General features: G+C 46.9%; 1 protein-coding gene across 1 annotated transcript in view; it reads right to left on the bottom strand.

Moving 5' to 3' along the window:
• LOC119392259 (heparan-alpha-glucosaminide N-acetyltransferase) overlaps positions 1-22616 on the bottom strand; it is a gene marked incomplete in the record, with an annotated part of 52646 nt that overhangs the window by 12344 nt on the left and 17686 nt on the right. Inside the window, 5 exon segments of the mRNA XM_037659674.2 lie at positions 4508-4617; positions 8676-8827; positions 16021-16128; positions 17618-17715; positions 19336-19384. Coding sequence (XP_037515602.1) covers positions 4508-4617; positions 8676-8827; positions 16021-16128; positions 17618-17715; positions 19336-19384 — 517 coding nt within the window.

The raw sequence follows: 22616 nt of genomic DNA, 5'->3' as shown, positions 1-22616 counted from the left end.
GGGCATGCCACAAGAATGGACAGACCTCCTACGTCGCCTCTATGCCGATAGCTCGGTGGTAGCACGCTTGGCAGATACGTCCTCTGAGCCAGTAAAGGTCAGCAGAGGACTCAGGCAGGGGTGCCCACTCTCGCCCCTGCTATACATGCTGTATGCATCAGGCTTAGAAAGTGCCCTCATCCAATCAAACATTGGGTTCAAGATGAAATTCCTGTCAGAAGGACAGCCCGAAGTATGGACACTACCGGGGCTGGTGTTTGCAGATGATATTGTTCTCCTTGCGGAAGACCGACATCAGCTCCAGCAGTTAGTGACAATATCAGCTCACCATTTGGCAGGCTTAGGCCTTCGGTTCAACCCTCAGAAGTCGGCTGTTGTCCAATTTGCCGGAGAAGTGGATACAAACCTCCCGTTGGAACTTCCGAATGGAGACAAACTGCCTTTCTCAACAGAATACCGGTATCTGGGTGTGACCATCGGCATGGGGGAAGGCCAGTTCTTGAGGCACGAGGATCGGTTGCGACAGACCTCCCAGCGCGCGAGCTGCATTCTGCGCCGGAGAAGCCTCTGGGGTTGCAACAAATATGTATTGGTGCGAGAGCTGTGGAAGTCGGTCCATGTCCCATGCCTGACCTTTGCGAATGCCATTATATGCCTGACAAGCAGGACCCGTGAGTGGCTGGAGCGAGGCCAAAGGGAGGTGGGCCGTTTGGCACTAGGCTGCCATGGAAGGGTCGCAGTGGAGGCCATTCAGGGGGACGTAGGCTGGTCAACGTTCGAGGCAAGGGAAGCCACAAGCAAGATCGCTTATGAAGGACGCCTACGCTTCATGAATGATCACCGGTGGGCCCGTCGCATGTTCCGCTACCTGCACTTCGTGGGGCTCAGAACGCAGTGGTTGAATAGAGTCTACTTTCTCCGACGCAAGTACGGAATGTTGGACTGCTCAACACTCGAGAACACGGAGCGCAAGTTTACCGCGGCAGTTCGGAAACGGATACGCGAAGAGGAGAGCGCACAATGGCAAATGTCGCTGCAGCAAAAGAGTACACTCCAGCTGTACCGAACATACAAAGAGGCCATTGCCCCGGAATCTTTGTACGATAACAGTGGTGGAAGTGGGCTACTGTTCGAGGCGCGCGCGGGAGCGCTTCGCACGCTGGCATATCGCAGCCGCTTTGACCCGAACATCGATTCAACTTTATGTAGAGCGTGTGGAGCAGAACAAGAGACAGTGGAGCACTTGGTACTGCAATGCCAAAAACTCTCACCCCGCCCGCCGGAGGCCACTACTCTCCCTCAGGCACTGGCCCTGACGGACAGGAATGCAAAAGCCGTTACCACCACAAAGACAAGGCTCCAACAGTGGTGGAAGTGGTGCCAGAAGTGAACTCTTTCGTGCCTTCGTTCTTCTTTTTTTTTCTTTTTTTTCTTTCTTTTTTCTTTTCTTTTTTTTTTTGTCGTTCTTTTTCTTTCCTTTTTTTTCTTCATACCCAGGCTAGAACACACCATATGTGTCCACCCGCTACAAAGGGCAAAGCCACAAATCATCATCATCATCATCATCATTTGTTTGTTTTTCTTGGTGCGGAGGCAGGCCGGCAGGCGGAGACGCCGGAGAGGGAGAGGCACGGCCCGCGGGAGCTTCTTTCTTCTATGCGTGCCGTCGGACGGAGTGGTTGTCGTTGCTGTGCTCGAGCCCGCGTTCTTGCTTTGTTGTGATTGTGCCTTTTTTGCCGAGTGGCAGCAAGCTATGTCTCGCAAGCGGAAAGCCCTCTCCTTTAAGGAGAAACTGGACATTCTTCGAAAGGTCGATGAGGATCCCAAAAGAAAACGCACGGAGTTGGCTAAGGAGCTAGGCCTCGCAACGTCGACATTAAGCACAATTGTTGGACAGCGGGACTCAATAATGAAGAATGTGCTTTCATTCAACGTCAACGCGAGGCAAGCGAAGACAGCCCAACACGTGAAGCTTGAAGAAGCTCTTCTGACCTGGTTTAAGGAGGTTACTGCAGCTGGTGTGAACATCGATGGCAAAGTGTTGCGTGAGAAAGCCGACGAGATCGCACTTGCTCTGCGCATCGACGGATTTCAGGCCTCAGGTGGGTGGCTGCACCGTTTCAAGACGAGACACGGTCTCGTTTACAAAAGCGTCTGTGGGGAAGCGAAGAAGGCTGACGAGACCGTTGTTAGCGACTGGCTCGCGAAGCTGCAGTCACTCATCTCTGGGTATGAGCCTCGTGATGTTTTAACGCAGACGAGGCTGGCCTGTTTTTTAACCTTCAGCCTGAGAAGAGCCTTTGCTTAAAAGGCGAAGCGTGCCAAGGAGGCAAGAAAAGCAAAGAGCGAATTACGGTGCTTTTGTGCTGTAACGCCGACGGGTCGGAGAAACTTAAGCTGACGGTAATTGGCAAATCCCAAAAGCCTCGGTGTTTCAAGCGCGAGAGCCATTTGCCGTGCGTCTATCGCGCAAACAAAAAGGCGTGGATGACGGCGGCCCTGTTTGAAGAATTTCTGTCGCTCCTTGACAGAAGGATGGCCTGCAAGAATCGGAAGATTGTTTTGATTCTTGACCAGTGCGCCGCCCACCCGAGGCAAGTAACGCTCCAAAACGTCAAACTGATCTTTTTGCCCGCGAACACGACGACGCACCTGCAACCGCTTGACGCTGGAATAATAAAAAACCTCAAGCATCATTTCAAGGGCCTTTTTGTGCGCCGCCTACTTGCCAATATTGACAGAAAACACGAAGGCGACCTGCGAATAAGCCTCCTGGACGCCATCCATTTTATCGCTATGGCTTGGGACCGAGTAACGCCGACTACCATAGCAAACTGCTTTGCGAAATGCGGCTTCTTCAGGAGTTCCGAAGAGGTGCCCTCAGAGCAGGAAGAGCCAATTGAGGGTTGGGAACTGCTTGATGCTGGGTGTACAGCTGAAGACTTCTGCACGGCGGATGACAACCTCGCCACTTGTGGTGCGCGCACGGTGGAGGATATTGTTGAGGAGGCCACATGCGAGGTTGCCGATTCCAGCGATGATTGCGACAACATAGACGAGGGCGATGGTGAAGGACCACCACCGGCGGCTGAAACGCTGCACGCGCTCGACGTCCTGAGGCGTGCTATGGCCGCTGATGAAATCAGCGACGACATGTGCACGCGTTTTTACGGATTTCAAAGAAGTCTGCTGAGTGACTTCGCAAAAAAAAAGAAGCAGAAAGACATTAGAGATTTTTTCTGCAAGAAATAAATGTTTTTTTTTTGTGTTCCTAAAAATGAGTTTGCCTCTGACTGTTAATTTAGCTAGTTTTACATGTGTTTCGGTGATACGAATTTCGGCTAATACGAATATTTTTCGTGACCCCGCGGGATTCGTATCATCGAGATTCTACTGTACTATGAATTCAAAGTTGAATCAAATTATTTGATTAGGCATTATTCGATTCGAACTCGAATATTCGCAACACTCCTAGCGCCAAGTGTTCGATACTGGCCACGGCGGCCGCATTCCATGGGGTGAAAATAATAGTGTACGATGCATTGGCTGCATGCCGAGGGATTTCATATAGTGTGTCACACTAGACGATCGGCAACCACATTCACCACACAACCCTTTATTCACCCGCGCCACATGTCTGACTCCTTGCGCCCTCTCTGTCTCTCTCCTCCCATTTTCCCTCGCGCACACGCGCGCCCTCTCATTGTTCACTTGACACTCGCGCTATCTATTTCCTCTCCCGGCAACTACACACAGCCTCCAAGACCTGCACCCATTACACGTGCACTCTTCACTCCCTTTCATCTCTCACAAGTGAAATTTATTCAAAGTTTTCCACTATGGCATGTATCATAATGAGATCTTTGATTTGACAAATAAAACACGATCATTTCATTTTTAGAAGTGTAAAAGTGCTGCAGCTTGCGTGCTTTTTGTTCGTAACACATGTGCCACTGCACTGCACAAGGACCATTGGAAACATTCGCATTAATATGCACTGTTCTCCCCAACCAGCAAAAGATCCACAAACAGAAAGTGTTCCCTCAATTATGAAGCACAAGACTATGAGAAGTATCCCACACACTAAGTGATTAACGTGCACACAAGTTCTGGGCTGCCACCTATTTCATCATTTAGTCATGTAACTGCTGCACCTAGCTGCCTTATCACATGTGCTTATCACATGATACACCAACAGCCTTTGACAAAAGCACTGTCCTCCTGTATGGTCACACTTCCTGAGAACATTCAGTCATAGTCAACCAGTGTTGGTGAATTCCATAATGCACTAAAATTTCAATGAAACCAAGAATATGCAATTCATCTCCTGCTGAATGTTTCAAGACTTTCTCAGCCCAGTGCAAAAGCCCTGGCACTGATTGACAAATGACGAGACAGTTAAAGAAATGCAGGGCTCTGTTCCAGAGGACACCATTACTTCCACAATGAGCTAGGTAGGTCACAATTATAGTCCATGCCGCACAACAACTCGACAACATACACTCACCAGCTGTCCCTCATGTGGCTTGGCAAACAGAAGATGCACCGTGGCAGCCACCAAATAGGAGAAAGCCAGGCGCTGGAGTACACCGGGAATGCGCAGTGCATTTAGGTCCACTGCACATACCAGTCGCAACAACAGAAACGACAATGTCAGATTTAAGAACAATCCATTTAAAAAAAGTGTGTTGTAGTGTAACTGCAATGGAACTATTTCCAAACTCCCACTAGCAAGAGCTGGCTAAAGAGCACGGATGAAAGCACACCCATTTTGTTATTGTGTGCTACTGCCATGCATTCATTACAGACACCAGCATCACGAAGAGTTTTCTGGCTGTTTTAGGTCAGCATTAAGCGTGCAAGCATCCAGATTTCTTCCAATGCGTGCTAATGTTCTATCGTCATGCTTACAGGCTCGAGACATCAAGTAAGCCAGCAGTATCTTAAGTGGTTTGTTACTGAAAGCGCATTGCCGCAGTGGGCATTTTTGTGTTGTGGGAGCTACACACGCGGCTATCTGGAGATAGCCCCACGAAGAGCGCAGTGGCCATGCGCGTGCCCCACTTATACGCTTCATAAACAGTAGCATTATTCTGGAGCCTCCGCTCCATGCTGCGGATATAGCCACTTGTGCTGCGAAAGATCACATCCTTTCCTGTGTGCTGAACGGGGTGTGGAAGGGCTGGCCAAGGGACCATGTGAGCGCCAAATTCGCACCATTCATTTCACGGCAACATGAGCTCTCAATTCACAAGGGTCGTTTGTTGTGAGGCGATAGGGTAGTGGTGCCCGAAAAGTTGCATTTCTATGAACTTGAAACTTTGCACGCAGGACACCCGGGAATCGTCAGGACGAAGGCATTAGCTCGGAGCTACGTGTGGTGGCCTGGAATAGATGCTGCCATAGAAGAATGGGTGCGCAGCTGTAAGGTGTGCCAGGAGACTTGGCTGGAGATGCCCCAAGGACCAGTCCGCCATTGGGAGACCACTCGGGCGTCATGGTCCCGGCTGCATATCGATTTTGCCGGGCCGTTTCAAGGTCAGACCTTTCTGGCGGTGATTGATTTGTGTTCAAAATGGCTCGAGGTCATTAGGGTGTCATCGACGACGTCACTCACCGTGGTTGGCATCTTATGAAGGCTGTTTGCAACACACAGACTGCCGGACACGGTTGCCTCAGATAACGGGGCGCAGTTCACGTCCCTTCAATTCAAGAATTTTCTTAATGCAAATCTGATCCGTAAGGTTACATCGACACCTTTCCACCCCTCCACGAATGGACAGGCTGAGAGAATGGTGCGTATGACGAAAGAAGCCCTGTCTCGAATCATCCACGGAAACTGGGAAAGGAGACTGGCCGACTTCCTGCTGCAGTAGCACATAAGCCCACACACGGCCACAGGTCATTCTCCGGCCAAACTGTTAATGGGCCGTCAGTTGTCAACTATGCTGGACCGGCTGCATCCGGACAGGGCTCCAGACAGATCGTCCCGGCAGACAGAACCTGTGCCCATCCCGCAGACATTCTAGCCAGAAGATCACATCTTCACTCATAGCTACAGTCAGGGTCTGCCATGGAATGCAGCAGTTATCTCGAGAGCCACAGGGCCAGTGTCATATGAGGTCGTGTTACTGAAGGCCAAGTGCTTCGCCGCCATGTGGACCAGCTCCAGCGTTGGAGTGGTGTGGCTACCACGACATCGGAACCGGCGGTGGCAGAACGGCAACTAGAAAGCAAGCCTGCAGAGTTCCCCGCAACCAATGGACACAGCCACAGAAATTCCGAAACCGAAGAAGTGGTAGAACAGCTACCCGCAGAAGTTCGGTGTCCTGGCGATGCATCCGCACATCAACCCGTGTTGACCGAGGGAGTTCAGGAACTGGTCATGGCGTCAAGTGAGCCACCGTCCACCATCGTGCAACCTTGCTTGCGTCGTTCACATCGAGTTCGCAAGGTTTCGCAGAATTTGAGAGACTGTGTTAGCATTAGCAGATTGCTAATAATATTCCATCTAAGGGGTGTTGTGTTTGCATGTTCAGCCATGTATGGCACGTTTGTAGTTTTATGTTGGCAACCTTGATTGTGTTTTATGACATCGCGTAAGTGAATAAAGAGCAGCAGCAGCAAGTGGCTGCACACTCTTTAGTTGCATCGAACGGAGTGTCAGCGTGTCCTAGTTCCGCGATACAATATAATGTACCCAAGAGAGGGCACATACACAAGGTTAACCCTTGCCGCCATTAGTGTTGGAAGTAAAAGGAAGAGGAGAGCACAGGAAAGATTTAAAGAGAAAGACAAAGATGTAGAGAGAGAGAGACAAAAAAAAGTGACTGCCAATTTCCCCTGGTGGGTCAACCCAGGGGTGCAGTCTACGTGAAGCCAGGGCCAAAGGAGTGTGCTACCTCTGCCAGGGGGCCTTAAAGGTCTAATCACTCAGCATCGACTCTACCAGCCATGCATGGCGAGGCATGGGAAAGAATCGGAACCCTCCCTCCCCCCCATTTTTTTCAACCTGTTTTCCACTACAGAATCCTGCAGCAGCTGTTCCTAGGAACCCAAGTTCTTAGAGTATTTAGATATGTGCACAATTTCTTAGTACTTTTACAGTGTGGTGTGTCAGGGTTGCATTTTGAGTTGTCACAAATTGTCGGAACATTTGAGGAACGTCTTTCCCCCCTTAATATAGCACATAGAAATTCACAAATTCACATAAAAATTCCCTTCCGTTCGTTAAAAACAGTAAATGCATGCGTATTTAATAAAGCATTTCATAAGAAGCACAGGTGTGCATTTTTCTTGGCCCTTTCGCCGCCATCTTGAATTTTGGTCCGCGACCAAGCAAGGGCCCCCCCCTCCGAATCTTATCTTCCACCATAGAGGGGGCGCTTGCTCAGAATTTTACGGTAAATGATAAACGGTTTTTCATGGGTACTGAGCTGAAGTGTAACACATAAAACCGGTGAAAAAAAGGCTTCGATGGTGTTTCGATTACCGCTGCCGGTGGTGCGCTGTCGTCGTTTTGACGGTAGTGACACCTGAAGGCCCGGACGCGAAGCCTGCAACATACCACAGGCTTGCCAGTGCTGCCACAATCTTTCTCCAAAGTGTGAACGTGGCACATGGTGAGATTGCTACATCCAAATCTGAGTTAGCATCAGAATAATTATGGCCACTCACAGAACCCTAAAATGCCATTTGCAGAAATCCTTGGTCCTCCGGAAGGCAAACCTCGGGTGCAATGTTCTACGCGTTCTGTAATAGAACATTCATCCTCAACGCATGCAACTGGTCAACGGTACGTCCCCCGTTCATGATGTTACGGTACGTCCCCCTTCATGATGTTACGGTACGTCCCCCGTTCATGAGCTTTGACCAATTGCGTGCAGCAATGACAACTGTCGGAATGCATACAAAACGCACCCCTGGTGGTGCAGAGATCTTCAGTCCGGCATCCCATGCCCACAGCTACTCTGTCAAATTTTGAGTGTTTGCTTAATGTGTGGAACGCAATATTGAACAAAGAGGCCTTTTGCATTCTTGAAGCAAGACGGAGATATCCGATTTGCTTTGCTCATGATGAACGACCCAAGTGACATGCACACCTTGCTCATTTTCCCTCCCCGGCATGCAGTAGCACTGCCCTTTACATTCAGTGTGTTGTTTGACAGCATTTCCCGAAACAGTGCTGTTTCGTTGGCAATGAGTATTACCTATGAAGGTAGAAGTGATTGTGTCCTAGTTAGGACAAGTGCACTTGCAAGTGCATAGCAAAGAGTTCAATGCATCAAGTACAGTGGTGAACGAGAACTTTTCACAGGTTTCATACAGTGCTATACTTCGGCCTAGAATAAGGGGCTGTTGCAAGTAACCAAAAGAGAGAATTCAATGCATCTGGGTTAATACATCTGCAGTCAGCTATACAATACAGTGCTCCGTCAAATATCAGCTGTTAGGCACATGTCACAAAGAACAAGACAAAAGCAGGCAATAGATGCGGCCATGTAAAGAGTGTGGTTGCAATAACAAGAGTGCATCACCTTGCTTGTCACATAAGTGGGAAAAGAAATCAGCCTGTAGAAACCTGTAGAACTAATGCAATGTTCAGAAGCTGGTGTTAAAGTTCTACCAGCGTTACAGGGATGGAAAGAAAGGTTCCGACAGCTGCTACAACTCACCGTCACGAGAAAGAGTGTTGGTCATTATGCCAAGCCCAAAAAGGATGAGGGAGCGCTTCACAATTTGCAGGAATATACGACCTCTGGTGACAGACTTGCGAAGGAGTGACCGTATGGTCATAGCAAGTGAGACGCCCATGATCCACACGAACCTGCATTAAGGATAAGAAGACTTCAGTTGCAAGATGCTTAAATGTGAATGCATCACCCTCCTGGTAGTCATTTATTACTCTCTCATTTACTGCTCCCCATTATTGCTTTACTGAAAAGAAAAATTGCAAAATCAAAAGAGAAAAACCTAATGCACTCACAAAAATGCAAACACAGAAAACCTGCTTTAGGAATGTTCATCTGAGTGAGGGCACTAGTGAAACATTCTTTTTTTCCCCCCTTAAAGGGACACTAAAGTGAAACAATAAATTAGTTTAGATTGATAAATTGTACCCCGGACACTCTAGTGTAATTAATTTCACCAGCATAGCTTTATTACCAGATGAAAAACTCTATGTCAGAAGTTTCACTTTTAAATACCCCACTGAAATCTCCGATAGTGACGTCATGGATTTCAAAGTGTTTATTCATATTTTGGCCACGTTGCCTCAATGAAATTTCCTGAAACTTGGTATGTTAAGTCTCTGGCTCCCTCAGAAGACAATGTACTTCATGTTTACCAACTAGGAACTACGTAGGCCCCAGTAGACATCGTCAAAATCTATGACATCATGGCGACTGGTGCGGGAGCTTCAAGGTGGTGTTGCCACCTGCACTTTCTTTTTGCGCGTTTTCTCGCTTACCAAGTGCCTTCTCGCAGCAAGCGTAGTGTTTTTGGTATTGTGAAAGAGTAATTCACTGATGAGAGAAAAATCACTTTTCTCTTTCGTGTCCCTTAATGTCTTACAGCTGCGGTGAATGAAGCTCATTTCAACAAAGACAATACATGTAATTACAGCATTTGATAAATGTCTAATTGGCAACGGCAAACCTTGAAAGTAAGTCTTAAAATTACTTTGAAGAAAACTGAAGCAATGTTCAGCAGCTTGACAAACAAGCTTTTGTCACTAGTCCCGAGCCCCTTTAAACAGAGAAGGAGTACAGTTCATGAAGGCATAGGAGTCTCCGGGGCCCTCGAAATAACAAATTCTTGCCTAATCAGTCCATGCTCCCAAGTTTTTTATACCTTCTCCTGGAAAAGAAATTGAAATGGTCTTGGGAAGAGCGCGAAAACAATGCATTCTGGATAGCAAAAGCTGCTTTGTGTTCCACGCCTGTGCTAACTCACTTCAACCCCGCAAGAGAGCTATTTTCGGAGTGTTATGCATCACCCTATGGTGGAGGGGCGGCCCTATAGGCACCGGGCGGCCGCCGTAAGGCGCCAGCTGCGCCTCTCCCGAAAAGCGCCCCCAAGCGGCGGCAGGGACAGCACTGGCATATGAAGCCGACGACGCGGAGCAGGCTCTGCTACTTTCGGCCCGTATTCGAAGAGCAGCGCGGCGGGGTTTCTTTCTTTCTTTTTTTTTTGAACAATTCGAAGCTGTATGCTCTTGCGCTTGTCGCCCAGAGGCAAAGAAAAGCGGCAGCAACAGTGTTCTTTTGCACAATGCACGAAGCGTTCGACTGTCGGACATGTGTTCAGACAACGGTGCCCATCGTCGGGCTTCAGGGAGACTCCCGCGCAGTCGTTTGCGGTCGTGGACGCGTTTAATGGCCGCCAAGTCATCTAGAAAGAATGTCACGTGTCCATCTCATGTCCACACCGTTGAGTGCCGTCAGAACATCAAACGAGTCAGCTTCTTTGCGTGGTGCTGTGTTTTTAGGCGTTTGTTTTCGTTCGGAGGCGGACCAGAGGGGGCACGATGCCTCCTCCCTTTCGGGACTGCAAATGAGGCAGGGCCGATTGGCAACACAATGTAAAATAGGCATCTTTGCATTTTAACTGCCGAACTTGCTGTTCCTCACATGTTGTCTGGAGGGCGCTTGGCGGGAGGGCGAGTCCTGACAGCGCAAGTGCACCCATGGCGCTGCCAGTTATTTTGCGCTACAGTTTCAAAGGCTTCACCAGCTGGTGTACGCGTTTTCGTGAGTCTGCTCTATTCGCAGCGAGATCGACCTATAGGTGGCAGCACCGTCACCCCGCTAGTGTGGATACTGGTTTCGTGTGGTGTGTGAGAAGTGCACGGGGCTTCTGTTTTCACATCGTGATTTTGTGTTCCGTACCCGCAGAAAACTCTTCGTTATCGATGGTGAGGTTATTTTTTGGTGCCACAATGCCGCACATACTGCACAGAGCGAGGGATAGGCTTCCATTTCTATCCCAGCGACGCGGAACGTCGCCGACTGTGGCTCGTTAGGCTTCGTAACGGCAGGACGCCTTCCAAGTACGCGATGGTGTGCAGCAAGCACTTCGACGACGGTGCATTCAAGCGTTCGCAGACGAGAAAGAATGGTGAATAGTCAGCGATAACTTCGTTAATGTGTGCATTTGTATGCTTGTTGCTGCTGTGCACTACGAGCGCGAAGACGGTCGCAGTAAGCGAACGCTCGGGGAAGCTTCCCTGTGCTTTGATTTTCGTACACTTCCGCAGGAAAATTAAGCGAGAATCAATCGAGAAAGAAGAAAATTAATTCATGCAATTTATTCTTTGTCATTCATGTACCGTCTGCGCTGTGAATGCAAAGTTTGTTCACGCTCGGCTATGAATCTGTTTAAACGAGAGTCCCCGAGCCCTTTTGTAGTTTGCGCATGTTCTATTGTGTTTACACGGCTGCGAGAACAGTTCTCAGTGTTCCGCAGGGCAAGTACGTGCACCGAAACGCGGCAAGTGTGTATGCATGATCTGGTGCATAGTAAAGGGTATCGTTTTATGAGCCCTCACTCGCCATGTAAGCGATGAAAATGCGCGAGCGAGTTTATCGCCACTGCTGATCTTGATGAATATATTTTTCTCGCTCGCTGTCTTTTTTTAAGGGTTTTCGCGGAAGAGATTGAGGCTTGACGCACTTCCGACGCTGAACTTGCCAAAGCGCAAATTTGACAGGCATAAGCTACCTCACAAGTACACGGGTGTCTTTTCGCCACAAGTTATAATTGCGCAAGGCAACTCAGTTTTGCAATTTCCATGTCATACCATTTTCTGTTCTGTTTAGGGGACAATTTAAGTACCGAAGTGTCAAACGTGACTTGACGGAAATATTTCGCTGCAGTGGGACCAGGACCGTACACAACTAAAGCTCGTTGCGTAACCTATAAACGACAGTCCCGAAGTTATACACCTAACCACAACGCGCAAGTGCATGAGAGCCTTTCTTTTTTTAACCACCGAACCGCTAAAAGGCTATATTCACATGAGATTTAATACTTCTCATCTTTAGGACAACGTCGAGTGCACTTTGCAATGCGCTTGAACCACAGAGCGGCACCTACACTGATATGATTCTCGTGAACGGACGGTACGACGACCGCACACAGCACTCTCGACAATTGCACTCACTGATCTTATTACAGTACATATACAGCCGATCAAGGCCAAATGCTTCTTTACATCGTGTTAGGCATATGTACGAGCGGTTAAAGTTGCAGCAACGCAACGGAACAAACCGCCTTTTGGGGCCCTGCATGACGTACGCGCACATGCAAACACAACGCGGCTAGCAGATGACGCATGGAGCAATCCACACTAGACGCGCTTCAGCCAGTAGCCGCCAGGCGGCGACTCCACTCGGTCTCGCGGCCAATAGAAGGGTCGCCGCTTGCACGAAGCAGGCCACGTGCACGACATCACGGATTATAAAGGCGACAACGAGTGCAAATAGCGTTGCAAGTGCGCCCCGCAGACGAAGCTTAACGCGATATGCTACGATGTGGAGCTAGATGTAAGTATAGCACCATTTCTAATTCTTAAATGCGAAGCATTTCTTAGCGAACCCTAGGCACTTTGAGCGTTTCTATCTACGTATCTGTCTATCTAGCCGCCTACGCCTGGGTGCTCTCGTGATTGCCTCCTTACCTTGGTGTAGACCAAAATTGGCATGGGAGGGTAAGAGCATTTGACGAATATGACTGTCTGGTCATGAAATAAATAACGTGAAAGTCCTGCCGCGTACGTCGTCAAACCCTTTCCTCCATACACGTGTGGCACATACACGTTTACCACGGACCGCAGTGTACGGGTATGCGGCACAGGTGATTGACAGTTTATATCTACCCAGGAACGGCGAGAACTGATATTAGTAATTTAAATGCAAGAGCGTTTTAAGAAAAACCGACACCGTCAGCGTTGACCCGACGAATGCAGAGAATAAAAATTTGGATCCCACCAGGAATCGAACCCAATGGTTCTGCGTGGCAGTCAGGTATTCTACCACAGAGCCACGCCAGGTCTAGAACCTGTTTTGGAAAAACACCCTATGCAGGCGTAATGTCGGTGCAACGTCAGTTGTGGTTTTGGTGCTGGCTATCTAATTTTATGACAAAGCTATAAACACTACATATGTACTCCTATGATACAGACGTCATGTCTGGTTAACGTCTGTGGTTCCAGTGTTTGATCTGCTTTTATAGCAGTGTAATACACGTTACATTTGTGTTACTATATGATTCGGCAAGCTATATTCAAGCGTTTCTCGACCCCTGAAGAAAACGCTAGCGAAAGTTACGTATGATCACATCATCACACCGCAAAGTGCACTTCACTGCGATAATACTGACGTATGTGCTGTAACGTGGGTGCTGATCATGTTACGTCAGACCATAAGTTACCCTTTGAACGCCAGTGTAGTCGACGTGCGTGGTAAGACCACGATGTGTACACAACTACTGCACTTACAAAAACACGTCGGTCCACCTCGTAATGCTTGGCTACAAAAAAAAAAAAAAAAACTGCAGCATAGAACTACTCGCTGACTGCTTCGCGTGAAACCGATTCCCACAAGGCGTGGGATGTGCCAAATATTTAATAATTTGTTATTCTGTCTACACGTAAACATTGTCTCCCAACATTTAAAAAGGGTACCCTACGTCTCCTATTCCATTTTCGGCTTTCTTTACGCGATGCTTGGCCAATTGCACATGTTGTTCCTCCGTTGTACTTCTTGCACACTCCTGTTCCCGTTTTGCTTTCCTCTTTTTTTTGATGCTTCGCCGATCTTTATTTCAACAGCTATCTTCCGTCTGTGTATTTCACGTAGCTTGATGCAACGAGGGCCGTCATTGGCGGCCAGTGCGCGAACAAGGCCGTCGGCGACGGCGATTGCAGACGGGAACCGATGGAACTGGATGTACTCCCCAGCTTTATCCTTGTTTGCATAGCTGTTTGTGCAGCCTACAGCGCAGCCTATCTGCTCGGGCTTGGTTCTCTGATGCATTTCGGCAGCGCAGGACACAAGCGACGAGAGCACAATGAAGCGCAGCCAACATCCAGCACCGCGCCCCGCAGCAAGCGCCTGCTCCTTTCCGGCCCCCACATGCCATTACTTCCGCGCTTCCACCGAAAGAGGCGTCACCAGTCAAAACTTGTCCCGCGCCCGGTGCCTATTCCCCCGAATTGAAGGACAGTACCTGCCCCTCGGATTTCGATCTCGGACGCAAACTGCCGTAGAAAAGAATTATTCGTAGATCAAACGCGAGGCGTTGGCTTTTATTTATGGCGTCACGCAATTCCGAGATTATCTTCTGGGCAGACAGTTCACACTTATAACAGATCATCAGCCATTGTTGGGTCTTCTAAGAGTGGATTGTCAAACGCCTACTATGGCCGCTGCCCGCATTCAGCGATGGGCCATCAGACTTGGGGCCTACTAATATTGGTTGCAACATCAGCCTGGTAAATTCATGTGCAATGCCGATGCCCTGAGCCGCCATTCTCAACCATTACAGGAGTAAGCGGACCAGGAAGAGGAGGCCCAAGTCGTCCTGACGCTGGACCAGCGGGATGAGCCTGCCCTGCCGGAACTCCAGCCACTCGCCGTCGCTGATGAGGTACTTTCTCTGGTACGCAAGTACATACGGGACGGTTGGCCACACAGTGTTGACATGGAAACTAAATAAATGGCAGATTTCTGTAAAAAACAGCATGAGCTGTCTGTTACGGAAAAATTGCTTCATTGGGGGCCATCGCTTGGTAGTGCCAAGAGCTGCGTGAGGGAAGTTGCTAGGGCTACTACATGAAGCACACCAAGGCATGTCCATCATGAAGGCAAAGCCTAGATCTTTATTTCAATGGCCCGGCTCAGAGCAAGACATGGAGCGCCCTGTAGCGGCATGCCACAACTGCGGGCAAGCGCTGCTGATGCCTCAGGCGAGAGAACCGAAAGGGCCGCCTCCCAAGTAACAGAGCTCACAACATTAGCAGAGTGTAATGTTGGGCGAGTTGGTGCATAGCTTAATGGAATATTTGTGGCGCAACTGAGACAAGGAAGAAAAAACGAGAGAAGACACTATAGGGTGCCCGACTTTCAACTAGTTTATTTGCTGCACATCACCCACGTGAAGTACTTGAGGCGTATCACATACAGAAGAAAGAAGGGGGATGGATGCATAAGTGTGCCTTCGATCTCTTTGTACAAGAGTGAATGCTCATTTTTAGATAGCGCTGTGCAATAGTTTTTTTTATTGTGCTATGCTATAGTTTGCTTGTGCTGCACCCTCTCTTTGTGCACATATCTGGAAATATATATATTTGGGTGATGAGCGGAAAATAAACTAGTTGAAAGTCTGGTGCCCTATCCTGTCTTCTCTCGTTTTTTCTTCCTTGTCTCAGCTGCGGCACATATTTCGTTATGAGTCCATAACAGCTTACACTGTAAGACATGGTAGCATAACAGGCCAAAAAAGTTGGGCCAGTAGGCTTAAGAAAACATCTTGAAACAGCACAAAAGACATTAATGCCAACACGAAGACATGCCCTATAGCTTGTTGTGTTTGATTCAGATAAGTGTTTCTATTCCACTCCCCTCTGCACACTATAGATCTGGAGTTTGAGAGCACGACAAACAAATAAATAAACAATAAATAAACAGTTTCAGGATGTTACTGTAGCAGACAATTGTCATGGCAATAAAAAACTGTAGAGATGTACGCTGGCAGTACTTCTTAACCTCGTTCACTTTGTTTATGACTGCCTTGTGCATCATGATTGGATACAATAAAGACCATGCTGCACACCCTGTTTACATTCCCGGAGGTGTCTTCTTAGTGTGCCTGCACTCAATAAGGCACCTCACAACACCCAGTCCATCGTGAGTGTGACAGGAAAGAGGTTTCGAGGAACAGAAAATGGATGAGGTTGGCAACAAGCGAGGCAAAGATAGCTGTTCATTGTGAAGATTAAATGTTAGAATTAGTCCTGACCATGGAAAGACCAGGTCGGCGAGGGTGATACCATTCCAAGGACTGTGGTGGAAGAACCAGTACTTGCCGCCACCGTAGTTGACAAACACCATCAGCACCAGTGAGAGCCTACGCACACAAGAAAAAGCGAGGTAATTTTGATTGTGGTATCATGCGACTATGGCATCGAAAGTGTACGAAACTGGCAACAAAATATGAGAACAGCGCAAAGACGTTTCAGAAGTAAGAGTGATTATTTGGAACCTAATAAAATACAATCTTTAAATTACAAAATTACAATATTGAGTCATATCCCTTTCTGTCCCTGAATTTTTTGTAGGGTAGGACAAAATTTTTTAGTGTTTTTTTTTTTTCCGGTAAGAGGCTATTGAAAAGCATGCAAAAAAATTAAAGGGGTACTGACACAAAATTTCGCGGCCGAGATAGCCTGCTGGATCGATTCCCGTGTACGTGCGTGTACCATCTGCAAAATATCGACAGCGAATAAAGCTTGGAAGGTATTTTATACGAATTTCGAAGTTCGCGAGCGCGATCCAGCATTATAGGCCGCACCTATTGCATTGACACCCTCGGAGGTGACCCGAGGTGACCCCCTACTTCCCCTACGTAAACGTTGCAGCCGGTACAAGTTATGATGACGTCGTAGCCGCCATTTCTGTTTTGACGCGCTTCCCGACGAATCGCTCCTCGCCAGCGGGTCAAACCTGAAGTGATTCGCCACGTCGAAAATTCCTTCCATCCTCGCCGCAAGAAAATCGTCGCCATCAGACGACGATGAGCCCGGCGACGACAGACCGCGCGGACATGCGTCACTGTTCTGTGTGCTCACGTGACCGAGCGTTTCACTCGCTAGGTGGTGATAGTTGCACGCGGCAGCTTGTCGTTTTTGGAGCTCTGTCAAACCGAAACTGAGGCTTTGTCGGTAATGAGGACCTTGTAATTAATTATCTGTCGCGCGCTGCAGCAAACGATGTGCCGTGTTATGACTAACAGGCCCCCAGCAACACATTGCAGCAAAAAAACGCGGGGCGAAAACTTTTGTGTCAGGACTCCTTTAAGGAGACTGTAAGTACAATCGTTTTCACATGAGAACCATGTCCAGTATACTGGACACTGGGATTCATTTGTTGCACTTATGAGTACACACATTCTGCTTTCTTCATTGAATGAATGTTGCTTTTCGTACTTTCAGAAGGCTAATTGTCTTCTAATCTGAGGCAGAGTGAAAAAGATATCTAAGTGAAAAACATTTCTTGAGTGTGTCTGATTAAGCTCCATTTATTTTGCCAACCTATGGTGCTGACAGTACAAAATTGCTTTGTCACAAAACCAATTTGTATGCTGCACAAACATGCTGTACATGTCACATTCTTTAATGAAGCCCAAGACAAGGCAACCAATGACACCAGCTTTGTTGAAAACTTGGTACCTTACACATACATGTATGTACTCCATACTACTTCCTGTTCATTAGATAACAATGAGTGCCCTAAACTAAGAGTGACCTTTGCTGTGTGCTAAACATTTCAAGCCATTTATGAAGAGCAGTTATCAAGAAGAAGTAAGATTCTGCTTCCGGCATCGCCATATGACTTACCCTCTTAGAGCATCAAGAGAGCGTAGTCGCTTTTTAGGGGCAACAGTGGGTATGGCCTGGCCATCTTCAACAGCCACAGCAGTACCTAATATGCCTTGCTGAAAGCACCATGCATCCAAATGAACACAGCTCCAGCCAGGCCTTCCATATCCACATCAAAACTTCTAGTAACATCATCACAAATCTAGCAACAGTTACAGCTTGAAAGTTCCTGCATGAATCAATAGAATTACGCTGGTGACCCACACAAATGTGCCCATAAGCTCAAATCACCGTCCGGAATTCAAGTGCTTGCTTCAGAAGAACAGAAAGACTAACAGATTTCTAGAGAACATAAAAAAATCCCACTATCATTTTTCATTACATCTGTAGACAGTTACTTCAGCACACCACCGGTATACCACCAAAACAATAACTGCTTATGAACATGGATTAATGGTTCAGCAATAAGCAACTATGTCAAAGCCACAAAAGTGAAAAAGCTAGCAATTGTGTACAACCGTGCAGTTTGTTTTTATTTTGTAAACCAATTACTGGACAACCAATTTTATACGATATATTATACTATCAATAATTTTTTATGCACTATCACACAATTATTGTTTGTACAAAAATGCAAACTGCTGGTATTTTATTGCATTAATTTTTCAAACCAATAATATAAATATTTTGTTTTTGCTGTTCAGTAGTACTATTGCTTTTTTTTTTTTTAACATCGTGATAGGTCTCGCAATGGTGTTTCACTGCAGCACATTTTTCTGCACTGAACATGTAGGAAATCTACATACGTATGTGCACTAAACACTCAATGGAAATTTAACACCAATGTGCGCTGGAGCAGTGTGCATGAAACAAGCAGTACTAGGCAGTTCCAGGGTTACTTACAGCAGTACTTATTTTCAGGCATAATTTCAAATCACATCTGTTGCATTCTTGATCCAAGTGGACGTCACAGCTTTTTGTACGAAGTGCAACTGTTGCAGCAGACATACATAGGTACCTCTGATTGCGTTTTAGTGGCGAATACAGCTTCAAACACACCTTAATAACGTTACATACAAAAAGATTCGAGGCACTACAAAAGCTATTGCACGAGCAGCAAGATACACATGTCCCACTTGGTAAATGGGCAATGTGTGATCTTGTAAGTACGCACTCAGTTGTGCACACGATTACTTTTGAAAATCTTAAAGATGGGTTGTTTAAAAAGTTCGAGAGATTTAAAACTGTGCCAAAATGTACAGACTATGATATTACCCTGCGTCTCTCCTTTCAGGTTACACTACTAGGTGCTTGAAGTGCCACAACAGTTACCACTAGTCATAGCAGTGTCAGCTGAACTGTCCATGTGTGCTGAAGAGTGCACAGTGCTTATGATTGAAACAAACAAAACTAACTTATACATGCCAGAGACACACACAAACAAAATCAATACTACTACATACATGCTAGTAACCAAAATCTCAACAAGCTTGAACAAGGAAGAAGCAAGGCAAATGATTTCATAAGATCGCTCAACAAATTTGCCACATTAAGCACTGTGGTCAAAAACAGCTAGACTCTTAGCTGTGTCCCAGATGCAGCTTCCGTATTGACTTTGAGAAATTTACAGCAACGTTGAAATTAAAAATTTGTCATATGGCTGCTTAATTTTTTTTTTTTTTGCCCTGCTCAAGAAATCTCAGATGTGGCTCCTTTCTTCATTAATCGGTTCCTACCTGAGAGTCTGAGGGGACAGCGCTGATTGAAACAAAAGCCGAACACAATCTGCAGAAAGAGAAAGAGGATATTATTGGTTATAAGAAAAAATGCTGGATATGTTTTAGATACCTGTTAGCTCTAGTCATTCACCTGAACACAGCCAATAATATCGTTTAAAATTCTAAATGTCAACTACAACCACATTTTGGGCCACAAGAAAACACTTCCTTTGAGAAAGTTCAGATATAAAGTGGCCTGCATGAAAATGTTAGTTTGAAATTGCAAGTGAATGCATCACAAAAGGCTCGAAAAATAAACATTTCTGACACAAGGACTAGAAATTGTGCTCACTGCAAGTAATGCACGACTCGGAATTACTTCACACAATAACAAGGTCGGACAGACCTTGCGGTATGCTGAATAGTCTTTAATAAACAAGAGGACTGGGAGGAAGCCCTCAAAAGCGGCGATCCCCAGGTACAACTAAGGGCTGTCCAAAGGTCCCGCGAACGGGCGGAGGACCATGGTCTTCCGGTCCCAACGTGAGCGCGGCCCGCAACTACGAGTTTGTAGTTCCTTTGGACCTTAATAAAGTTTGTTGACTGACTGACTGACTGACTGGAAGCGACATGCTGGGACTATGCCAGGTCCACTAAAAACCAGACGCCTGCATTATTTGCTTGCATGCTTTAAAGGCTGCTAATAAGAGATTTAAGCAATCACCAACCATGTACTTTCCTTATTAGTTAGTTTCTGTTCATACTTCCAAGTTATGCTGATGGCACTTACATCGGTTATAATGTGCATCAGTCACATAGCCTCAGTTACAATACGCAAGTGCTTGGCAAAGCGTTTTCCCAGGCCATATAGTGGCAATGATTGTGCCGCTATACAATCTGACATAAAAGGAGAAAACACGGCTGTTCTTATTTTGAACATCTCTCCTTCTTTGTTCGCAAAAAAGATGACAGGTGGGGCCTACCTTTTTTACAAGCTATGCATCAGCTATGTTTTGTTAAATGAGTAGTGCCGTCCCCTCAAAATTTCTGGCTGTTAATTTATTCACAGGTTCGTGATATATCGTCACAAAGGTTACTGCGTTACAGCTCTACACAGCCTTTCATATTTCATGCAATCGCAACATTAACGTCGCCTTGAACTTGCTGTTTCTTATCTGTGTTATTTCTTCTGATGAATTGCGTAGCAGTGACATAAATGCTGCTTATAATAAAAGCTTTCACAATATGTGCCCCAAGGCCGCCGTAATTTATTATACTATTTAAAGACACACTCGACTGCTCACTACATTCTGAAAATGCCATTTCGCACTTGTCATCCTGGTAGTAATGTTTCTTTAGCGCTCTCATAGTCCTTCAATACCTTTTCTGGTCACGAAACTTCGCCATCACGCTATGGGGGAGCTTGATATGGCGCGGAAAGCTGCCATGCCACAGTGCCACCGTCGCTTAGGGGCCACCCTTCTCCGGGTTGATTCCGCCGAGACCGCAGTTGCGGCCGGCGCGAGCTGAAAGTTTGCACATACACTCTGTGTCTGCGACTGCTTTTTGGATAAAGGCCAAGTTCAGGTATTGTACAATAGAAGTGGCACGTTCGTGTGACAATGTCGTTTAGGTGCTGTGTACCGAGGTGCTGTTTCGGCTACAAGGGCACTACTGAAAAGACATCGTTATTTTGCACGCCAAGTGTCCGTGGGCAGTTCAAGAACTGGAAGTGAGCCATAATGTGGCAAGAAACGGACAACTTCAGCATCGATTCAAAGCATGGTGCGTGTGTGTGCGAGGCACTCCGATTCATCAGACATCATCCATGTGGACGATTTCATGATAAATGGTGACGCCATATCGTGGCCGTAGAGGCAAAGCCACCACCTCCAGGCCTAACGGTCATTTTCTCAGGTGTTTCCACGGCTTGCCAGCCCTACTTAGACAAATCGGATGGCCGTGCATATGGGACAGTTTGAACACCACTGAAACCCACTGAAATCGACCTCGAGAGCCACCGTGTGCAAGGGGGGTTTCCAGCCTTGATAAACGAGCCATTAGCTACTTATTGTACAACAACACTACAAATAGACAAGATGCAAGATTTCTGTGTCATACTCCTTAGATGTCTTTGAGGTGCTCTACGACTACCTCCAGTGCGGAGGGAAGGCAAAATTATCTGTTATGTATCAAGCATTTGCACGGCTTCATTTCCTACAAAGAAAGATTGCGATTACAATCCTATTAAGCATCCTGGTTCGCCAAGAAAATACAGCACTGAATGTAAACGTGCGTCAATCCTCATCACCCTGCTCGTGAGAGAGAGAGATTAAGAAGCGCAATGCAGAGTCAGGGGGACATATTAATCTATGCGATTTTCATCAGGGATATTGACAACAAAACTTGCGTTAAAAAAATGTGTCACACAATTGGACTGATTAGCACGAAAACTAGCAAAGCTTTCGAGGCCTGAAAACGACAACAGTTCTCATCAAGCAAACGTTTCATTGACGGCTACAATCTGCCGATGTATCTGTTCCAAATAGATTACCGGCAAATGCAAGCTCACGTCCTAGAACATTTTCTGTTACATAAAATTAGTCAGCCACCACTGCTGGAACGACACGCAAGCAATCGGAAGTTCGGGAAATTACAGTGCACGACCTGTACATTCTCTGTACAGCGCATCACAGTAACGCCAAAGTTTTTTTTTTATTTGAGGCCTGTTGGGCCAACTAAAGACACATTTAGCAGTAACAAAGGTCTAAGCTGGCATACTGAGCCGCCAGCCCCACCCTGGTGGTCTAGTGGTTATGGCGCTTGACTGCTGACCCGAAGGTCGCGGGATCAAATCCGGCCGCCGCGGCTGCATTTTCGATGGAGGCAAAAATGTTTGAGGCCCATGTACTTAGATTTAGGTGCACGCTAAAGAACTCCAGGTGGTCGAAATTTCCGGAGCCCTCCACTACGGCGTCTCTCATAATCATATCGCGGTTTTGGGACGTTAAACCCCAGATATCATAATCAGCATACAGAGCCATCAGCTGAATTTGAGATTGCTTATTTTTTGTAAATTATTTCAAATTCAGAGCGGGGCTTTCGGCCCAAGACGTACCAGAAAAAAAAATACAAGCGTCGCCTACGGCGGTCGCTCCGCTGGGTGGCCTTTCTTTTACTGTGGCGCCTCTAGCGGCCGCCGCTCGCTCTATATTAAACTGAGGCGGCAGTTTTGTGACCACAAAAGCTATTGAGTGACTATGGAACTCTGTAGTAATAAATTTTTTCAAGTAAATAAG

Source organism: Rhipicephalus sanguineus, chromosome 1, assembly GCF_013339695.2.
Source record: "Rhipicephalus sanguineus isolate Rsan-2018 chromosome 1, BIME_Rsan_1.4, whole genome shotgun sequence".
NCBI classification, from domain to species: Eukaryota; Metazoa; Arthropoda; class Arachnida; order Ixodida; family Ixodidae; genus Rhipicephalus; species Rhipicephalus sanguineus.
Note: the sequence above shows the minus strand (reverse complement) of the source record. Positions and strands in the feature narration are given on the sequence as shown.